Source organism: Helianthus annuus, chromosome 8 (assembly GCF_002127325.2).
Source record: "Helianthus annuus cultivar XRQ/B chromosome 8, HanXRQr2.0-SUNRISE, whole genome shotgun sequence".
Taxonomy (NCBI): Eukaryota; Viridiplantae; Streptophyta; class Magnoliopsida; order Asterales; family Asteraceae; genus Helianthus; species Helianthus annuus.
In genome coordinates this window covers 17,859,481-17,877,277 of record NC_035440.2, presented here as the reverse complement: position 1 = coordinate 17,877,277, position 17,797 = coordinate 17,859,481, and the positions used below count along the sequence as shown (strand labels likewise).

Here is a 17,797-nt window from a genome sequence, read left to right as displayed (position 1 = left end):
TCTTGGTAAATCCACACGTTACACATGCACTGTTTGTTGCGCATGTGGTTAGTTTGAATTATGAAGACCATGGGAGGGCTTCATTCCAATTTGTTGTTTTATTAAAACTCAAATATCGTTCCGCTATACTTGATCTTTGCATTGTAAACCGCGTTTTTTTGCAAAACAATGACTCTTTGATATCGAATCAATGAATTTCTTGAAACTCGATTTTCTTTTGAATGGTATACATGGTTTTTGTTGTGACCATGTCAGAACTTTCTTATAGATACATGAACTCGTTGTGTTTAAACCAAGTTCCATTGTTTGAACTTGCTCGCAATACGTATTCAATTCAAGGTTCCATATGATAGAATTAATCCCAACAAGCCCTTCAATTACTTTGAATCATAACAGGCTTATTTGGTCTTCGACTTCATTAAATCGTTTCTTTGATCACGATCACCTTGTGGTGACGTTTTCACAAAATTGAAGCTTGCGCTAATCTCATTTGCACACATCATATACGGATTTATTTATTTATATTGAATCCGCTTTGTTGGTTTATCCTATAAAAGCAATCTTAACACAATCGTGTGCTAAGATAATGATATACAAATTCGTGATATTTATTGCTTTATCATCTTCAATCACATTATTCAATTGTTTCAATTTCAATCGAAAATCCTACTAGATTTGTTTGAAACAAACATTCGGACTTACTTCGTTGAACTTTCATTTGATTTAAAACATGGTGAACTCGTCCAGTCACCGCTATTATTATTTCGATCACTACGACACCTTATGGCATCGGTATAGACTTGTAGCTTGAGCTAATCTATATATACCTTTCGCTTGACCCATCCTTGAAAGTGGTCTTAATACAACTATGTGTTAAGACAATGATACACTTAACTCTGTTGTATATCGGTGTATCCTTGTAATTCGATAAAGGTCAACCCATTGATTTTTCTCATATATAATTCAATAGTTGACAAATCATTTCCGTACTTCTATTTCATTCAAGCTTGTTGATTCTGAGACTTCCTCAATTGACAATCAAAGTAAGTTTTCTGTTGACAGTGAATTCTATTGTTTCTAAAAATCATTTACAACTTGTAAACATTCACATCTATTGATCATATATCTTTTTGACTTAAACCTAATCACCTTGGAAACTATATCATTTCATCTCATTCATTTGACATCGACTTCTTGAACTAATTCAGTTGAACCATTGAGCCCTATTTATTGTAAAACACGTATTCATCTTAAAACTATTTTGACTAAAGACGTGACATAACTCTAAAAGAGATATCGTAGCCCAAATCTTGAGGACAAGATTTAAAACAAGGTGGGGAGGATGTAATGACTCTCCTAGAACCCTTAAAGTAACTCTAAACACTCCTAAATACACCCCGGATGCGAGAAACGGACCCGAAATACCTTCGTGTATGGAGAAATCAAGATAAAAAGATTTTTGGTTCGCTCGCGGGCCGCGTAAAGGTTAAGCCAAGCTTACGCGGGCCGCGACAGCAATGCAATTACCGGATAAACGATCAAGGCCACGTGTCATTACACGTGTCAAGACCCTCGATGACTCAGCAACCTCCGATCTGATCCAAACTCCCTCGCGGGCCGCGTAAAGCTCCTTTCAAGTTTACGCGGGCCGCGACGCGCCCCTTTTTCCACCCTATAAATAAGGAGTTCGAGTTTCATTTCAAATCGTTCAATTCTTTTCTTTCTCTTGTTCTCTTGTTCTGTCATTCTAATGTCAGAACTTCTAAACCCCGAAACTCTGCCCGTTATTAGGGTAATAAATCTAATAACTGGTAGGATACTTTATCCGATCGATTGAAACAGATCCGATGGATGTTTAAGTGCTGCCAATAGCTAGCTATACTTTGTCATTCATTGTGAGGGTTTTGATCTCGTGATTATCGTTAAAGTTGAATTGAGTTAATACACTAATGCGAGTTCCGTTGTGTCTAGAAATTTTAACTCATAACCAGGGGCTGCTAAATTAGAATACTTAGTAACTAAGTAAACTTAGTAATTAAATAAACTTAGTCATTAAGTAAACCTACTAAGTAAGTACACTTAGCAGTTAAGAAAACTTAGCAGTTAAGCAAGTTAAATAAGATTAATTAATCAGTTAAGTAAGATTAATTAAGCTAAGCAAGATTAAGTAATTAATTAAGTAAGATTAATTAACCAGCTAATCAACTTAATCAGTAAACAACCAAAGTCTAATAAAAAGATATACCTGAGGTAGATAATATCTAAACAGTTATATATGAGGTAGATACTATCTAAGGAAAGTAATATATAAGGAAGGTTTTATCTAGGGAAGATCCACCTGAGGAAGATAACACCTAGGGAAAATCTATGAGGGTAAGGCTTATCCCCTTACCTATAAATAGGAAGCCTAGAAATTCATTTCCTTTGCTCATTTCTTCTATTCTTCTCTCTATACGTTGGTGTTCTAACCAATAATCACTGATACGATCTTCTGTCCGATCAATTCAGGAACCAACTAACGAATGCCAAAGTGTTGTCTGGATAAGACTATGCTTTGTGAATTTCGTTAAGGTTCTAATCTCGTGACCATCGTTAGGTTTGATATGGTTTTACACAAATACGTATTCCACTCTGTTAAACTATATGTTTAACTATCAGAATACTCTCAACTATACACTTACAATCAAACAAGTTGTTTAAATTATCAGAAGGTTCAGAACAATAAAGTATATGCTTAATTATCAGAAGGAGTAGAATCGAGAAGCTTGTTAAATCAATACTGCATGCTTATAATGTGAGTCATTCTCTTTTTATTAACATTGTTTTACAATACTCCAATTATTTTCAAAGTTATAATTACAGGGATTAAGTCGTTGTTATCTTGAATCACTAGCAAGTGGTGTATTGTGCACATTACTAATTTCTCATGGTTAGGTTCATAAACCTAACAGTGATAATCATCACTACTTGGGTGAAATGACCCAATAGTGGTATGACCATCGTCACCAGGGTGTGACACGGAGCCAGATAAAAATAAGATAGAAGCCATTGTAATCGCTCTTATGCTGTAATCTATAACAATGTGTCATTTTTGTACAAACTGAATGAACTCACCAGTATTTCCTGCTGACCAAATGTTTTTAAAACGCGTTTCAAGTAATTACAGTAGATCAGAATAAGAGTTGGATACGACACCAAAAGGCTTACCGAAGTGGCTTAATTTATTAACTAAATTAAAATTAAGAAAAGTTGTTTTATGTATTCGGGTTTATCCCATATTAAAGCTACCTTTCACAACATGGTTTTATCCCATCTATTTAATAAATAAAATCCAGTGTTTTCTAAACTCTGAAATTTTTCCTAACTCACGGTCCTGATGAAATTTCCGCTGCACTACTTTTCTAAATAACCACCGGTACCACTGAACTGGTTCGCAGCTCCCAATTCCGTCCAGGGTGGGGTCGCGGGTCGTGACAAAAGTCGTCCCATTTGGAGAATGGCCCCTTATGGCATGGCTTAGTCAGTTATTTTCGCAGTTCGGATAAGATTCGGACCGCCACTTATCTGAAAACATGGTTCTTGCCCCCTCTCTCCTCCCCCCTTTGAGCTCGTCCATTCGTTGGGTGATCCGTTGCTCTCACTTTCGAGTGTTTGCTCGTCGTTTAGGCCGGTGAGTGAGCTTTCTGCTCATTACAATCACCTCCGGGCTTCTTCGCACCTGGATAGTACTAGGACCCTTGTGCTCCGGCCCTTGATCAGATAAAGCTGCGGCTGCCTACGAGACCGGAATCTTACACTGTATACATAGAACCCCTCTCACTTTAGACAGAGAGGGAATGACGATGGGTAGCCAAACCATGAGGCGAAGAACTCAACCGCTGTACACGAGGGAGCAAGTGGAAAGAGTAGAAAAGCACCTTGCCGTAGAGAGGGTCCTAGAAAGGTTAAGAGTTCTGCACGGTTGGAGTGGAATAGGAACCTAAAACAGAATTCGATCAATTGGCTTTAATGAACCTATTTCATTAGAATGATCGAAGAACCCACTTATCTATAGAAAGAGGAAGAGAGAATGAGAAATCACTCGACTGTTAAGGAGAGGGGGGAGAGTTCAACCGCCCAAAGCCAAACAGAACGGCAAAGAAGAGTTCTATTCGGCGACCCATAGGGAGAGGAGAGGATGGGAGGAGAGAACGTCGACCATAAGGGAGACAGCAGTTACTTCGATGTGAGCAAAGTGCCCATTTCCTTACTTAGACTAACCTTCGTTTAGAAAGTCTCTCCCCTCGCTCTGACTCTTCCCATACTAAGACTTTTGTTGATCTACCTTTGACTTACTTCCTATCTCTACCCTTGATCCAAGGTAGCCAAAGGACGGATTTTTACTAAGCTTTGCTGAAAAAAGCTGCAAACTTCAGTTCCGAAACTTTAGTCTTAACTTTGTTTAGTCAGAAGAGCTTAGAACGGCAGTAGCAGGGCGAAAGGCAAGGTCACATCCTACTGTCATAGCTTGCCCCCCATTACTTCGTACGAGACAGAAAATCAAAAATGTAAATAGTGAATCAAGATCTAGACTATCCTCTATCCGGATATATATGCCCCTATGAGCGACTATGCCGATCTTTATATGTTTTGTCCACGTGCGTTTCCGCTAAGAAGAAGAAGGTTTGGATCTTTAAACGTTAAGAGGATGCTATCAAATGTGCTCTTGGCAAACGTGAGGGATGTGACCTATGTTAGGTCCATAAGATAGCACAATTTTTTTTTTAGGATTCGTAACTACAAACTTATATTAATTTAAAAAAAAAGTTACATAAAATCCTAAAAAAATCTAAAATACCTACTTATTAAATCCTAAAAAATTAAAAAAATGTAGTTACTAATCCTAAAAAAAGAAAAATTTTTTACAAAGTTCGGTAAATATTATAGTGGGGAACCCACTTCAAATCCAAATTCCCATCGTGTCTATACTCGATCTTCACGATCTCCACTTGATCTTCGTGGGTCAAGTCGCCCGTAGGGACACGGTTGAAGCAAACTTTAAACCGATCTAACTTCGGTTTGAGCTCACGTCACTTTGGCACGCGTTTAAATTGTGACGCGCGTTCCTAACGTATTGTTGGTATTGCTGAAATGCTCGTCCCCAATACGCGGTTTGACCGTGTTGTAGAGTTCGTTGTGCGTCTACAATCGACGTCACTAGTGCTATTTCCTCCTCCTCTGTCCAATGCACCATTTTCGTTTTTTTGGTGTGGGTTTGGTTGAAGATTTGTTATTTGTGTTTGGTTTTGGTTGAAGAAGATAAATGTTGAAAAAATGAAGTTTGGGATGGGTGTTATAGGTAAAAACTTGTAACTTTTTTTTTTAAATTTGATTTTTACTTACCAAAACCGGCTAGCCCAAACGGTCATCTCTCCACCACCCAATATATATACACACACATAAGTTTAGGTTCCTGTAAAAAGGGTGAAGTTTGTGAGAAGTGTGTGAAATATTATGGAGACGACACGTGGCATTATTTAATTATATAGATTAAGGGTAATAAGGTTCAAAAACCAATTTAATTATAAAATAGATTGTAACCCCTTTAGGAGTTAGTTTAGGAGATAATATTTTTTACGTATCAATAACTGATCATGGTGTTTTAACATCTCAATGTTTTTTTTTTTTTTGTTATTTTACAGATACAAAACACTATACAGATTCCAAAAATACCACGACTTGAATTATAATACAGTCATGATGTTTTAACATCTATAATGATTGTATTGATATCCAAGTCATGGTATTTTAACACCATCTGGGGATGACTGTATTGCTATTCCAGATGTTAACACATCCTACATTGAATCACAATACAATGTTTCCAGATGTTTAAAACATCACACCCTAAATCACAATACAATTAAAACACCATTGTATGAACATAGACAAAATACCATGGACTAAACACATACGATTAAAACATAATTTTTTTTCAATATATAAGTATAGCAATATGGTACTCATATTAAAGATAAAGAAACGCTTGTTATTATGGTGTTTTTTTTTGGAAAAAAATTACGTACAAAAAGTTACTGACGTTTTAAAAAGACGAGAGACCTACCATGTGCACGAAGTTGATGGCAGTTTTTTTATTTAAACAAAAAGACACTATTACCCCTAATCTAGCCAAATTAGTCAAAAATATAAAACATAATTTACATATTAAGCAGTTTTTTATCTCAACCATTAACTACAAGATCTAAGAGTTTAAACACCTCTTACAAAAAAAAACATTTTTTACAATAACTTCACCCATATATATATAATAATTCTAGCCGGCTTACGATCCGATCCGAGCCAAACCTAGCTTAGGCCCGGCTCTTTTACAACCAAGTTTTTTTCAAGCGAGCCACGACGCGAGCTTTTTGAACACCATTACTATGTAGAGGTTGGTAGTAGGGTACTCTGGTTGTCTCTATAACAACTAACAAGTACATCTTGTGAATTGGCCTTTCCACAAAACATAACCTGAATTAAGTCTCAAAACAACAAACAATCCTAAATTTAACTACTTACTGCTACTGTGAAACTTTCTTAATCCCTGTACAATACAAACACTTGCTTGAAAAGGGAAAAGTAAAACCAGAAAAGCTTATCAATGCACTACTTAAGTTAGCCCAAGACACCATTACTACTCGCATTTCATAACAATGGCTTCAAAAATGCCATCTGATCTAAAATTCGGATAAAACAGCCTTGGATCCACAGGTCCAGGTAGACTGAACGATAGTGTAAACTGTCCAGGTGGCGCCTGCTGTTGAAATTTCATTTCAAAGACTCGTGAATGTCTAGTAACGGTTTTTCCACCTGTTGATGTTTCTCCCCTGACATGAACCATCCCGTTCCGTTCTATCTCACAGCTAAATTGCCCTGCAAATTACAAGATTTTACCCATATGAAACTAAAAAAGAAACTAAAAAAAATAAAAAAGAGTAAAGTACACGGATGGTCCCTGTGGTTGACCAAAATTTTGGATTCAGTCCCTAGCTTTCCAAAAGTACACAGATGGTCCTTTGGATTAGCACTTTGTAATGATGCATTTCGTCCCCAACTTTTGCCAAAAGTACACGAATGGTCCCTGTAGTTTGCACTTTGTAACGCATTTAGCCCCTAACTTAGATATGATGAACCCTTTAGATTTGTTAGCAAATGCGTTACAAAAAAGTGCAAACCACAAAAACCATCCATGTACTTTTGAAAAGCTAGGGACCAAATCCAAGATTTTAGTTAACCACAGGGATCATCCGTGTATTTTACTCTAAAAATAAAAATAAAAATAAAAATGGAAAAAGTATGCAATAAATTATCACCAGGATCTTTCTTGACACCAGATAGGGCAACTTGGAAAAAGTATGCATTTTTGCTAATGCCGATGTCGAACGCTCCTACAGGTGGGCCGGGTTCACCCTTTCTAGCGGTTCCCGACAACATGATAGAAGCTTTTGAGTTTTGTTCTTCAACTTTTGGAATGGATATAAGGGGCATCACAAAAGGTCCGTTTGAGCTACAATCGATCCGTTGTTTTTTATTTGAATTTTCGTCGATAGCAGAGGATGAATTCCCATTTTCATTTGAACCTTTGGCTGCCACTGTGTCCTCTGAGTTCTTCAAAACCATTGTCTTTTTATAACTAATTTAATTATCAAGCAGTCTTCAACAAGTGATTGATTTGATCTTTTGAGGGATGCCCATGTCATAAAATGATAATAAACTTTGATTACCGTCAATTATAAACAAAATTAACACTATAACATAAAGTACATATGAATCTTGATCTTGAGAGAGAAAATGTATAAAAAGACTTATAGACAAGATACATAGTTAGTTATTAAAGGCGTTAGGCGCATAGGTCTCGCCTGGGGCCTAAAAAATTCTATACGAAGTTACTACTCATAACACTACGCATTGAAAAGTTCGTGGGGGGGGGGGGGGGGGGAGCCTTCTCCCGCCCTAAGTAAGCTGCGCCCCTGGCCGCAAGACACAAAAAATACGTGGGCCTGAGGAAAAAAAAACGCACAGCAAAAAAACTTAAAGCTATTATACAACATTTTATATCGTCTATTTAGTACGAAAAGTTATAAATGCTAGTTTATTAGTGTAGAAAAATAGATTTCGTCATATAAAATAGAAATCTAGCTGGAATCTTGCCAGAATTTAGAGAATTTGGCCGGAAACTCTCCAGAGTCCAGGGATCTCGCTGGAATATGCGCATGACATGAACCATCTCCTGGAGAATTAAAGCGCAATTGCCTTGACTTAAGGCGCAATTACCTCGCCTTGCTAGGAAATTGGGCCTAGGTGCAAGAGGCGATGGCTTTTAACAACTATGACAAGATATAGTTCCCATGATACATCAAAACGCCAAATGAACATGCTTCTATATCCATGATGTAATTATGAACTATGCATGTTTTCAAACATATATAAGTTAATAATTCCACAAATGCATATCTAGTCAAACAGAGAAGTGAAGTATTTTTATGGGCACAAATGTATATCTAGTCAAGCATCCATTTAACGGTTTGCAATCAAGGATTCGGGTGAAACTTTTGGCAGAAAATATGATGACAAATAATGAGCAAATGGTTGATTCTACATGTTCTATTATCTGTAAATTAAGTAATTAACCCCATCTAAAGAGCCCAAAACCAGATGACATTGATCTATCTAAGAAGCTAATTGGTTTTCGCCTTTTTCATCATTCGTTTCAACCATAGTCACATAATTCGCTGCTCATGGCACGATTTTCGTTTTGGTTCGTTCCGAAAACACAATTCAAATGTAATAGAGAAGAAATGGGGGCTAATCGAAGCTTACCTGCTGATTGAACCTTACCTTCCCTGCGAATGAAAGAAGATCTGTCAGTCGGCTGTTTGTTTTTTAGGTTTAGAAGATGGAGGAGGAGCGAACAGGGGAGATAGACAAGAGGAGTACGGCTGCTTTAGTTGTTTAGGGTTATTTTAATTTTATTTTTATTTTAACTAGGATTTTTACCCATCGTGCGTTGCGGCGGCGTCGAAAGTTAATTTAACTCGTATTTATACTTTATATTTGACCTGACTCTTTGCTGAAAAAAATTACGTCACCATTGAATGAAAACGTATTATATTTGACCCGACTCGCTTTCGAATAAAGTTTACGAACGTACACAAACTAAGTATAAAACGTATTATTTTTTACCAGACTCGCTTGAGAAAAAAAAGTTTGTGACAAAACCTGAGTTGTTTATGTTGAAATGTGAATTTAAAATGACAGGTACGTTAAAATTTTGATTCACAGAGCGTTACGTCGGCGACACCTTAGTTGTTTATAGTTGACGACACGTTATGTGATGCGTTGACCACATAAAACACGTGTTTGACGTATCCGATCAAACTCAGTGCAACCTATATAAGCATTGTGATTACAATGTACAATGATAACAATAACGTGTGATGCCCGCACGTGACATTACACGTTTTTTACTTTGTTACACACGGTACGTTCTTGACATTAACGTAATTAGACAACCGTACGACTCGCTCATTAACAATATTTTAGACAACCGTGTAAAGTCGTAAAAGTAATTTAGACATTAACATGGTTAGACATAGATTAAAAAATAGTGTATTAATGTGTTACGCTATGGTCTAAAGTCGTAAAAGCAATTGAAATAAAATGAGACGTCAAGTTATTAAATAGAAAAAGTTGGCAGATCAAAGTTATCAATTACCAAAAGTTAAAAGTGAATGTGTAACTTCATTAGTTTGAGAGTGTGAAGTGAAAGAGTTAAAAGTAAGGGATTAGAAAGTAAAAGTATAGGGGTTCGAATTGTAATATATAAAAATTGAAAGGAGTAAATGTGTAAGGGCTAAATATATATTTTTTAAAAGTTAAAGAATTAAAGAAAAAGGTCACCGACCTTTGTATTTAATATGTATGTAACTAGGTGATGCCCCGCCCGCGTTGCGGGGCGATGGCCAAATAATTCTCAACCAATTAAAAAAAACAGTACTATAGTTTTGCTAGAAATAAAAAGTAAAAGAAGTGTTAGGCAGTTCTTTAACACTATTTTTAGCTGGGGTCAAAGTCATATTTTTATTTTTATTTGGGGGAAAAATCAATTTTTTTTCCCGAGGGTAAAATCCTAATTTTTAGCTAGGGGAAAACCCTATTTTTATTTTGCACTGGGGGCAAAAACGTAATTTTGAACCGACGGAAAATTCGTAAATTTTAGCTAGGGGCAAAAGCATAAATTTATCTTGAACTGGGGACAAATACGTAATTTTAAACTGTGGGCAAAACCGTAATTTTAAAGTGGGTATAAAATAATAAACTGCTGTAAAGTCGTAATTTTGAGCCAGGGGGAAAACAAAATTTTATTTTGAACTGAGGCGAAAACGTAATTTTGGCTGAGGGTAAAAGCGTAATTTTTTTACCGGGGGCGAAATCGTATTTTTTAGCTCAGGGTAAATGTATTTTGAAGTTGAGACAAAACCGTATTTTTTAACTGTGGGCAAAAACGTAATTTTAAAGTGAATATAAAATAATAAACTGGTTGTTCCAATGGGTATAACTCGCTGCCCATTTGAACCAGTGGCAGAGAAACACTATTCCAAGGCAAGAACGTAATTTTAATGTGTGTATAAAATAATAAACCGATTGCTTCAATAGGGGAAGGGTGGCTGCCCATTTAAACCAGTGGTAAAGTAATACTATTCCCTGCCATGTGGTTTGTATATGTTAGAAAAAAAAATGAAAATATGATCATCCAGATACATTTGATTTTTTTAATAGAAATTTTTTGGCTTTCAAAAAAATCATATTTTATTTAATATTTTAATAATCGTTTGTATTTTATCTTAAGTTTGTCCAACTTCTACACTTTTGTCCTTTTTGTTAAAATTTATCATATTTTTTTGTTTTAGTGAAAGTGTAAAATACAATGTTTCTTAACGTATGATATGAAATTACGCACTTTATAAAACTTAAAACGCTAATTACACATGTTGAAAAACTATAATCACGTATGTTGAAAAACAATAATCATATTTGATTTATGGTTTTTCAACATACGTGATTAAGATTTTGAATTTTATAATGTGCGTATTTTCATATCATATGTATCATACGTTAAGGAAAATTGTACATTAACCTCCTCCTTTTGTTTTGATTACCAATGTTAATAGTACTATCATCAATCGTAAACTTTAACAGATTGGCATTGCCATAATCAACGCTAAACATTTCAAACATCACAACAGACTAGACCAGTTTGTCCTCAATTTTAATATTGTTTTATATAGTTTTATGAAGTAATGTAAAATCTAAGTAAACTAGTTATAAAAACCGTCGCCACGTTGCGGCGAACTTGTTTTGTTATTCACTTTGTGTTTATATATGTTGGAATCAATACGAGCGCGTTGCACACGGAATCGCTGAGAAGAATAAAAAGAAAATGTAGAAAAAAACACTAAAAAATAACCGAAAGAAAATCAACTAAAAAAGTTGTATGGTAATGATGTTGTTCGGTAGAAATCCGTAGTCAGAGATGAGCAAATAGCAATGGGTACCGGTACCGAAAGATTCTAAGTACCAATTCGGTATTGACGTTTGGCGTTCCTGGTACCGGTTCGCTACCGGTTTTTACCTTCATATACCGATACCGTAACCGGTATTTTCGGTACCTATAACGATTCGGTATCAGTTGGTACCGAGCTCATCCCTACCCCTGAAACTAAAAAAAGTTGTACGATACCGTTGTTGTTCGTACGGCACCCATGATCAGGGATGAGCAAATGGTACTGGGTAGTAGTACCAAATTTATCAAACTAAAAGATTACCAAACTCAATCTGGTACCGACTTTTGGCGTTTTATGTACCAGGCTGGTACTGTTTTTTACCTTCATGTATCGATAACAAACCGTTATTTTCGATACAAGTACTGGTTAACACCAAGCTTATCAAACTTAAAAAGTAAAGAATTTAATATTTTATTATATCACAATTTATTACTGTTCATTTCGTTCATCTTTTAATATATAAGAAATGTGAAAATAATAAAACCATAAAAAAACTTTATTTAATATTTTATCATATCACAATTTATTACTGTTCATTTCGTTCATCTTTTAATATATAGGAGAATTAGCTATGGCTGATAAACAGTGTCATGGTAGAAAAAAAATAATCTGTTTTTTACCTAGCATAGTTAAATTATTTTGAGTTTTTTTTATTTACTCTCTTTTTGTTGTTAACATGATTTTCATTTTTTACCCAGGATAATTAAATTATTTTGAGTTTTTTTTATCTACTCTCTTTTTTGTTGTTAACATGCTTTTCATGCCACATGTCTTCTTCTTTTGTAGATCAAACACATTTTTCTATCATCTTTCTCATTAGTTTCAGAATTTCATTTTATCATAAAAAATCCACCACCTACCCAACTCCTACTTTTTGTAAAACATGGCTTTCGTAAGTCACTTCCTTCTTTAGGGGAGGTTCTTATTTTCGTAAAGCGTTGTATTTTCTTTTTATTATTGGAGCGTAACCTACTCATAATTTATCTGCAAAAGTTTTAAATTTTTTAAAGCATTGGTCCTTAGAGAAGCTAAAGACAAACTGGAAAAGTGTGGTGAAGAGCTAACATGGAGATCAGACTTTTAAAAAGCATTTGATGGTACATCTTTTATATGTCCAACAGAGATTAACATGCTAGTAATAACAAAAAAAGTTATTTTCTAAATGTTTATGTTACTTACGTGTCGATCTTGAAGAAGGAAAGGGGCAAGAAATCATAAAGTTGTAGAATGCTATCCGAGAAATGCAAGGAAAATTGGAAGAGGCGCACAATCAAATTATTCATGAGAAAGAAGCAACAAAGTCGCTACTGACAAGCTCCGCGTAATCAAAGAAGTGCCAGTTATTGATAAAATGAAAGTGGAGTAGTTGGAAAACCGTAATCATGAACGGGAGGTATTGCCAAAATAATGAAGTTCCTATGAATTTGTTTCGGTAGTTTTGGTTTTGTGGCTAAATAATTTATTCCAAAATATACTTTATTATGTGCAGATGAAATTATAGAAATGAAGAAGATTGTCGAGTTGAAAGAATCACATGCTAATACCTCAGAGGGACTTTATGAGATCATTGATACGTAGCTAAAAAGCCTTAATATTATATATATAGAGAGAGAGAGACCAAACCTCTGGGACTAAAATGGCAATCGGAGGTAGAATCTATTCATCACGTCTTTGGTTCATGTTAGTTAAAGATGTATGGAGTCGGTTGGCGGTTACTTGTATTCTCGTTGCAGGTAAAGGGAACTCATGGCGCGTTACAACCTTAAAGGTCAATGGAGAGCATATGTTGTACAAATAAATGGCAACTTCAAACAAATGTTATACAAGATAGTAAGATGCTACCAACTTTCAAACGGGTTAAAAGTCACTCAAAGTCTTAGCTTTCGATACATACGACAAGCGCAATCACCCTAAGACTTGAGGAAAAGTTGTGCTAGCCACAACTAATTAATACATTGGATACTCAACATTTTTAAATACTTGAAGCTGCATGAGATACTCAACTCTTCACTAAAAAGTTACAGAAAAAAGACTACACTACAATTACAATAATACCCTCAACCACTAATCCATAAATACTTGAAGCTGCAAAAAGATCACTTCCATGGCATGCTTGCCATGCCCTGAGGGCTACTTTCATTGCCTCGGTTCATCGGACTTCCGGGCCCATCTGATGACTCGCTCATGGTCCCATGAGATGGTGAGCTGCTCGGTCCTGTACCATGGTTAGCCGGTGCGGCCCTTGGTGTAAGACTCAATGGCTCTGCATGGTTAGCCGGCATCGATTCTTTACTGGTTTCAGGAAGAAAACTTCCTACTATGACCTGCAGCACAAGATTCAAACAATATATGCTTATTAGTTACTTACACCACTAAGGTACACGGATGGTCCCCGTGGTTAACCAAAAATTTGGATTTAGTCCCTACAGTTTTTAAAGTACACAGATGGTCCCTTTGATTTCAGCTTTGTAACGCATTTAGTCCCCAACTTTTGCCAAAAGTACATGGATGATCCCTGTGGTATGCACTTTGTAACGCATTTAGTCGATAAAAGTTGGGGGACTAAATGCGTTACAAAGTGCAAACCACAGGGACCCTCCTTGTACTTTTGGCAAAAGTTGAAGACTAAATACGTTACAAAGTGCAAACCACAGGGAGCATACATGTACTTTTGAAAAACTAGGGACTAATTCCAAAATTTTGGTTAACCGCAGGGACCATCCGTGTACTTTACTCAAATATTAAATTAGTCACTACCTGAACAGGAGATGCGGCGACTAACAGTCCAGCTACAACACCACCAAAAACGCGACCATCTGCTCCGGACAATGTGATGCTTAGTCCACCTGTCCTCGTACGCTGACCATATGCCTCGGATAGCACAAACGAACCAGAAAGTGACAATATGTCAAATCGCCCCTGCAAAATTATTAACATATTTTCACATGTAGAAATATCTGAAATCCAAATATTATTCTATATCACAATATGTTGCTTATCACTAGTAGAAATAAATTATTAGTGTGGTTTAGTTAACATTTGACAAACCTCATAAGTTGCGGTTCCACCAGAAGTTGCGGCTTGACGAAGTGTTACATTAGTGATGACACCGATGCCAGACATGATGCATACGGCCCGTGGTCCGTTTTGAGAGAATGACATGATCTTGTTTAACACGTCCTATAAATTCACATAATTTGTACATGATTACGGGAAGAAACGTTAAACTCAAAATGTTAGTACATGAAGGTTTGACTAATAGTCAATTACCTCTCTTTTAAACCGAAATCAATGTTACCGGTATTCAATAGGGACAATTTCGAAAAGAAACAACATACCCTCCCCCTTCCCTCTTAACAAAATAGCACACTTGACTGTTCTTTAAATATCTCGTATGATTTAACGTTATGATAGCGTATAGTTGAATATAGAGTTAAATGCCATTTTAGTCCCTGTGGTTTGGGCCATTTTGCCAGTTTAGTCCAAAGGTTTCATTTTTAACCTGTGGGTCCAAAAAGGTTTCACAGTTGCCATTTTAGTCCACTGGGTTAACTTCATCCATTTTTTCTGTTAACGAGAAGGCCAATTCGGTCATTTTATATGGCTGAATTGCCCTTTTAGTTAACAGAATTACATACAAAATGACCAAATTGGCATTCTCGTTAACAGAAAAAATGGATGAAGTTAACCTAGTGGACTAAAATGGCAACTGTGAAACCTTTTTGGACCCACAGGTTAAAAATGAAACCTTTGGACTAAACTGGCAAAATGGCCCAAACCACAAGGACTAAAATGGCATTTAACTCGTTGAGTATATTATGAAAAGAAGATAGCAATGGAAAGATAAGTAACCTCTCCGGGCTGCACAACGATGATATGTGGAGTAAAACCAAATCCAGCAGATCCTACAAAAATAAATAAATAAATAAATAAATAAATAAATAAATAAATAAATAAAATTGTTGGAATAAGAGGATTAATAGCAAATTATGTTGTCAAACAAAGGCTTGCCAAGAAAAATGACTATTCAATATCAATGTACTACCACAATAACCAAAATTATACAATGTGGGAATTTCTATGAGCAAAAATGAATTAAGAGTTCAACCAACACCAAGTCGTGATGCGTTAAACTAGACACGCAAGTCGGACTAAAGGTTTAGAAAATACTTTGTATAAATAATAGAATAAGTCACAAAATAAACCAACATCTTGTACAAAAAAAATATAAAATACACCCACAAAATGTACTTAGTCAGATATAAACTTTTAGATCCAACTAATGCAGTAGACCAGATCCTAAGTTTCACTATATAGATCTATACCGCAATCCAGTATGGCTCAAACTATCTACACACCAAGTGTGTAGATAGCCGCCCCAAAAAGGTGTTTTTTGTCCTATATGCATACCCTGCAGTGTCGAGCTGTGGCCAAAGCTCGGCGTTTTGGTCCGGTCAACAGACCCGTCAGACACCCGTCAGTCTTTGTCTAGTTGACCGGACCAAAACGCCGCGCTTTGGCCACAGCTCGACACTGCAGGGTGTGCATATAGGACAAAAAACACCTTTTTGGTGTGCCAATAGGCAAATGGGTGTGCCAATAGGGACACCCTCCAGTATATGACGGTATCTAACAAAAGTCAACTAAACAGAATCCCAAACACAAATTGGAATCAATTAATAACAGACACTGCATGTAGTCAAGTCAAACAGAAACACAAACAAGAAGCAGCAGAGCCCACTTGACATAATCCTAAAAGGTAAAAAAAACATTCCATGTTCCACTATCACATGAATTATATGCACACACCAATAAATCTGGATCTGAACTAACCCATACTTCAATTGTCAAATACTCAAGTCTTTATATAAACAAACATAACTAGTAATGATATATAAAAGCTTTACCAAAAGATTCTCTTTTGTGTTTCTTGTTCGTCGAACCAGGAGGTCTACCTCTAACCTTCTTAACCGATCCGAACCCTTCATCCATCGGAATAGAACTAACCGGCGAAGCGGAAATAGGCGGAGGAGCAGCAACCGAATGCGGCTGCTGCTGATGTTCGAACGCTCCGTTCAACGACACGGTGGTGGCAGCGACAGGTGTCAACTTTACGGGCCGCACTGCACTGATTGCCGACGGTGACATAGAGCCGTCCGGACCGTACTTCCTCGGCCTCCCCCTCTTTTTCACCGCTATCTCACCGCCACCAACACCGCCGCTGCCACTGCCACCGTGCTCGTTAATGTTGATATTCTGGTGAAACCCTATGCCACTGCCGCCACCACCGCCGCTGCTAGACATTACATCAGTAGCAACACTGTAACCGCCTGTAACGCTGGGAGGATACACACGGACGGTATTCACCGGCTGCTGAGACGAAACCACCGGCTGAGACGTTACCGGTCCCGACGCCATTGACGGCTGGAACAGTCTTCCTGCTTCAGATCCGTTCATTTGCATACAATTTTTCAAATATTTTCTTTTGAAAAATTGAAACACATACAACACAAATTTCCTGAAGCAAGAAACAACATATCAAATCAAAATCAGTTTCTAGAGCATAAAGATTCAAACTTTATACTAAATTAACCAACAAAACAACAAATCTACCATAACTATAAGCAACCCACAAAAAAAAAAGAAAAAAAAAAAAAAGACCTAATTAGTAATCACAAAATTGAAGTTATAAATTTGTTCTATCAAAGCAAGATTAGTTGCCAGAACAAAAAAGATTCAAACTTTATAGTAAATTAACTAACAAAACAACAAATTTACCATAACTATGAGTAACCCTTGAAAAAACCCTAATTAGTAATCACAATAATTTCTTTATGAAATCCAAAATTGAGCTTGTTATTGAACAATTAAATTAAAATAAAAAGGGGGGAAAGAATTACAGCAGAAAAAGACGATAAATTCGGAAAATGAATCTTTTTTTCAAAAAATTACAGTTACTGCAAAATAAAAACTAATCAGATGAAAAATAAAAAAATTGGGGAAAACTTGAAATATTTCTTACCGAGAAAAATCAGGATTTTTTGTGAAGAAATTACGAGACAATTAGTTTATAGAGAAGAACAATTTCTAGGGTTTGCAGGCATTTTTGAAAGAGAAATGAATTGATTAATAAATTGGGGGGTATTTTTAATTATTAGGGTTTTTGAAATTCAAAACACATCCACTTTTCCATG

At 36.2% G+C, this 17,797-nt stretch overlaps 2 protein-coding genes and 1 long non-coding RNA gene across 5 annotated transcripts; 1 reads left to right on the top strand and 2 right to left on the bottom strand.

The window, feature by feature from the left end:
• Positions 1–6,438: 6,438 nt before the first annotated feature.
• Positions 6,439–8,982, bottom strand: LOC110872254 (increased DNA methylation 3). Of its 3 annotated transcripts, none has more exons than XM_022121028.2 (3): positions 8,860–8,982; positions 7,353–7,716; positions 6,439–6,912 (listed from the first exon to the last, which is right to left on the bottom strand). In XM_022121028.2, exons 2-3 carry the CDS (start codon positions 7,657–7,659, stop codon positions 6,674–6,676), a joined length of 546 nt encoding a protein of 181 aa, XP_021976720.1. In that variant the 5' UTR covers positions 7,660–7,716; positions 8,860–8,982; the 3' UTR covers positions 6,439–6,673. The 3 variants fall into 3 exon arrangements, with proteins under 3 accessions (XP_021976720.1, XP_021976721.1, XP_035832373.1); XM_022121029.2 differs by having other exon boundaries at positions 8,878–8,982; XM_035976480.1 differs by lacking the exon at positions 8,860–8,982 and having other exon boundaries at positions 7,353–7,983.
• A 3,460-nt stretch (positions 8,983–12,442) lies between these two features.
• Positions 12,443–13,287, top strand: LOC110872253. The gene is made up of 3 exons (XR_002554335.2): positions 12,443–12,700; positions 12,798–12,996; positions 13,093–13,287. It is a non-coding gene; the product is annotated as an uncharacterized LOC110872253 (long non-coding RNA).
• Positions 13,288–13,387: 100 nt separating this feature from the next.
• On the bottom strand, positions 13,388–17,797 carry LOC110872252 (AT-hook motif nuclear-localized protein 10). Its single transcript, XM_022121027.2, has 6 exons — positions 17,626–17,797; positions 16,511–17,121; positions 15,456–15,508; positions 14,652–14,783; positions 14,361–14,522; positions 13,388–13,927 (listed from the first exon to the last, which is right to left on the bottom strand). Exons 2-6 carry the CDS (start codon positions 17,064–17,066, stop codon positions 13,700–13,702), a joined length of 1,131 nt encoding a protein of 376 aa, XP_021976719.1. The 5' UTR covers positions 17,067–17,121; positions 17,626–17,797; the 3' UTR covers positions 13,388–13,699.

Bases quoted from the DNA above. Each gene is read 5' to 3' on its own strand.
- LOC110872254 (XM_022121028.2), bottom strand. From the start codon at position 7,659: ATGGTTTTGAAGAACTCAGAGGACACAGTGGCAGCCAAAGGTTCAAAT. The intron at 6,913-7,352 runs GTGATAATTTAT...TGTAATTTGCAG, and splicing joins TGGTGTCAAGAAAGATCCTG to GGCAATTTAGCTGTGAGATA.
- LOC110872252 (XM_022121027.2), bottom strand. From the start codon at position 17,066: ATGCAAATGAACGGATCTGAAGCAGGAAGACTGTTCCAGCCGTCAATG. The intron at 15,509-16,510 runs GTAAAGCTTTTA...TTATTTTTGTAG, and splicing joins ACACAAAAGAGAATCTTTTG to GATCTGCTGGATTTGGTTTT. The intron at 14,784-15,455 runs GTTACTTATCTT...GTGAATTTATAG, and splicing joins TCGTTGTGCAGCCCGGAGAG to GACGTGTTAAACAAGATCAT.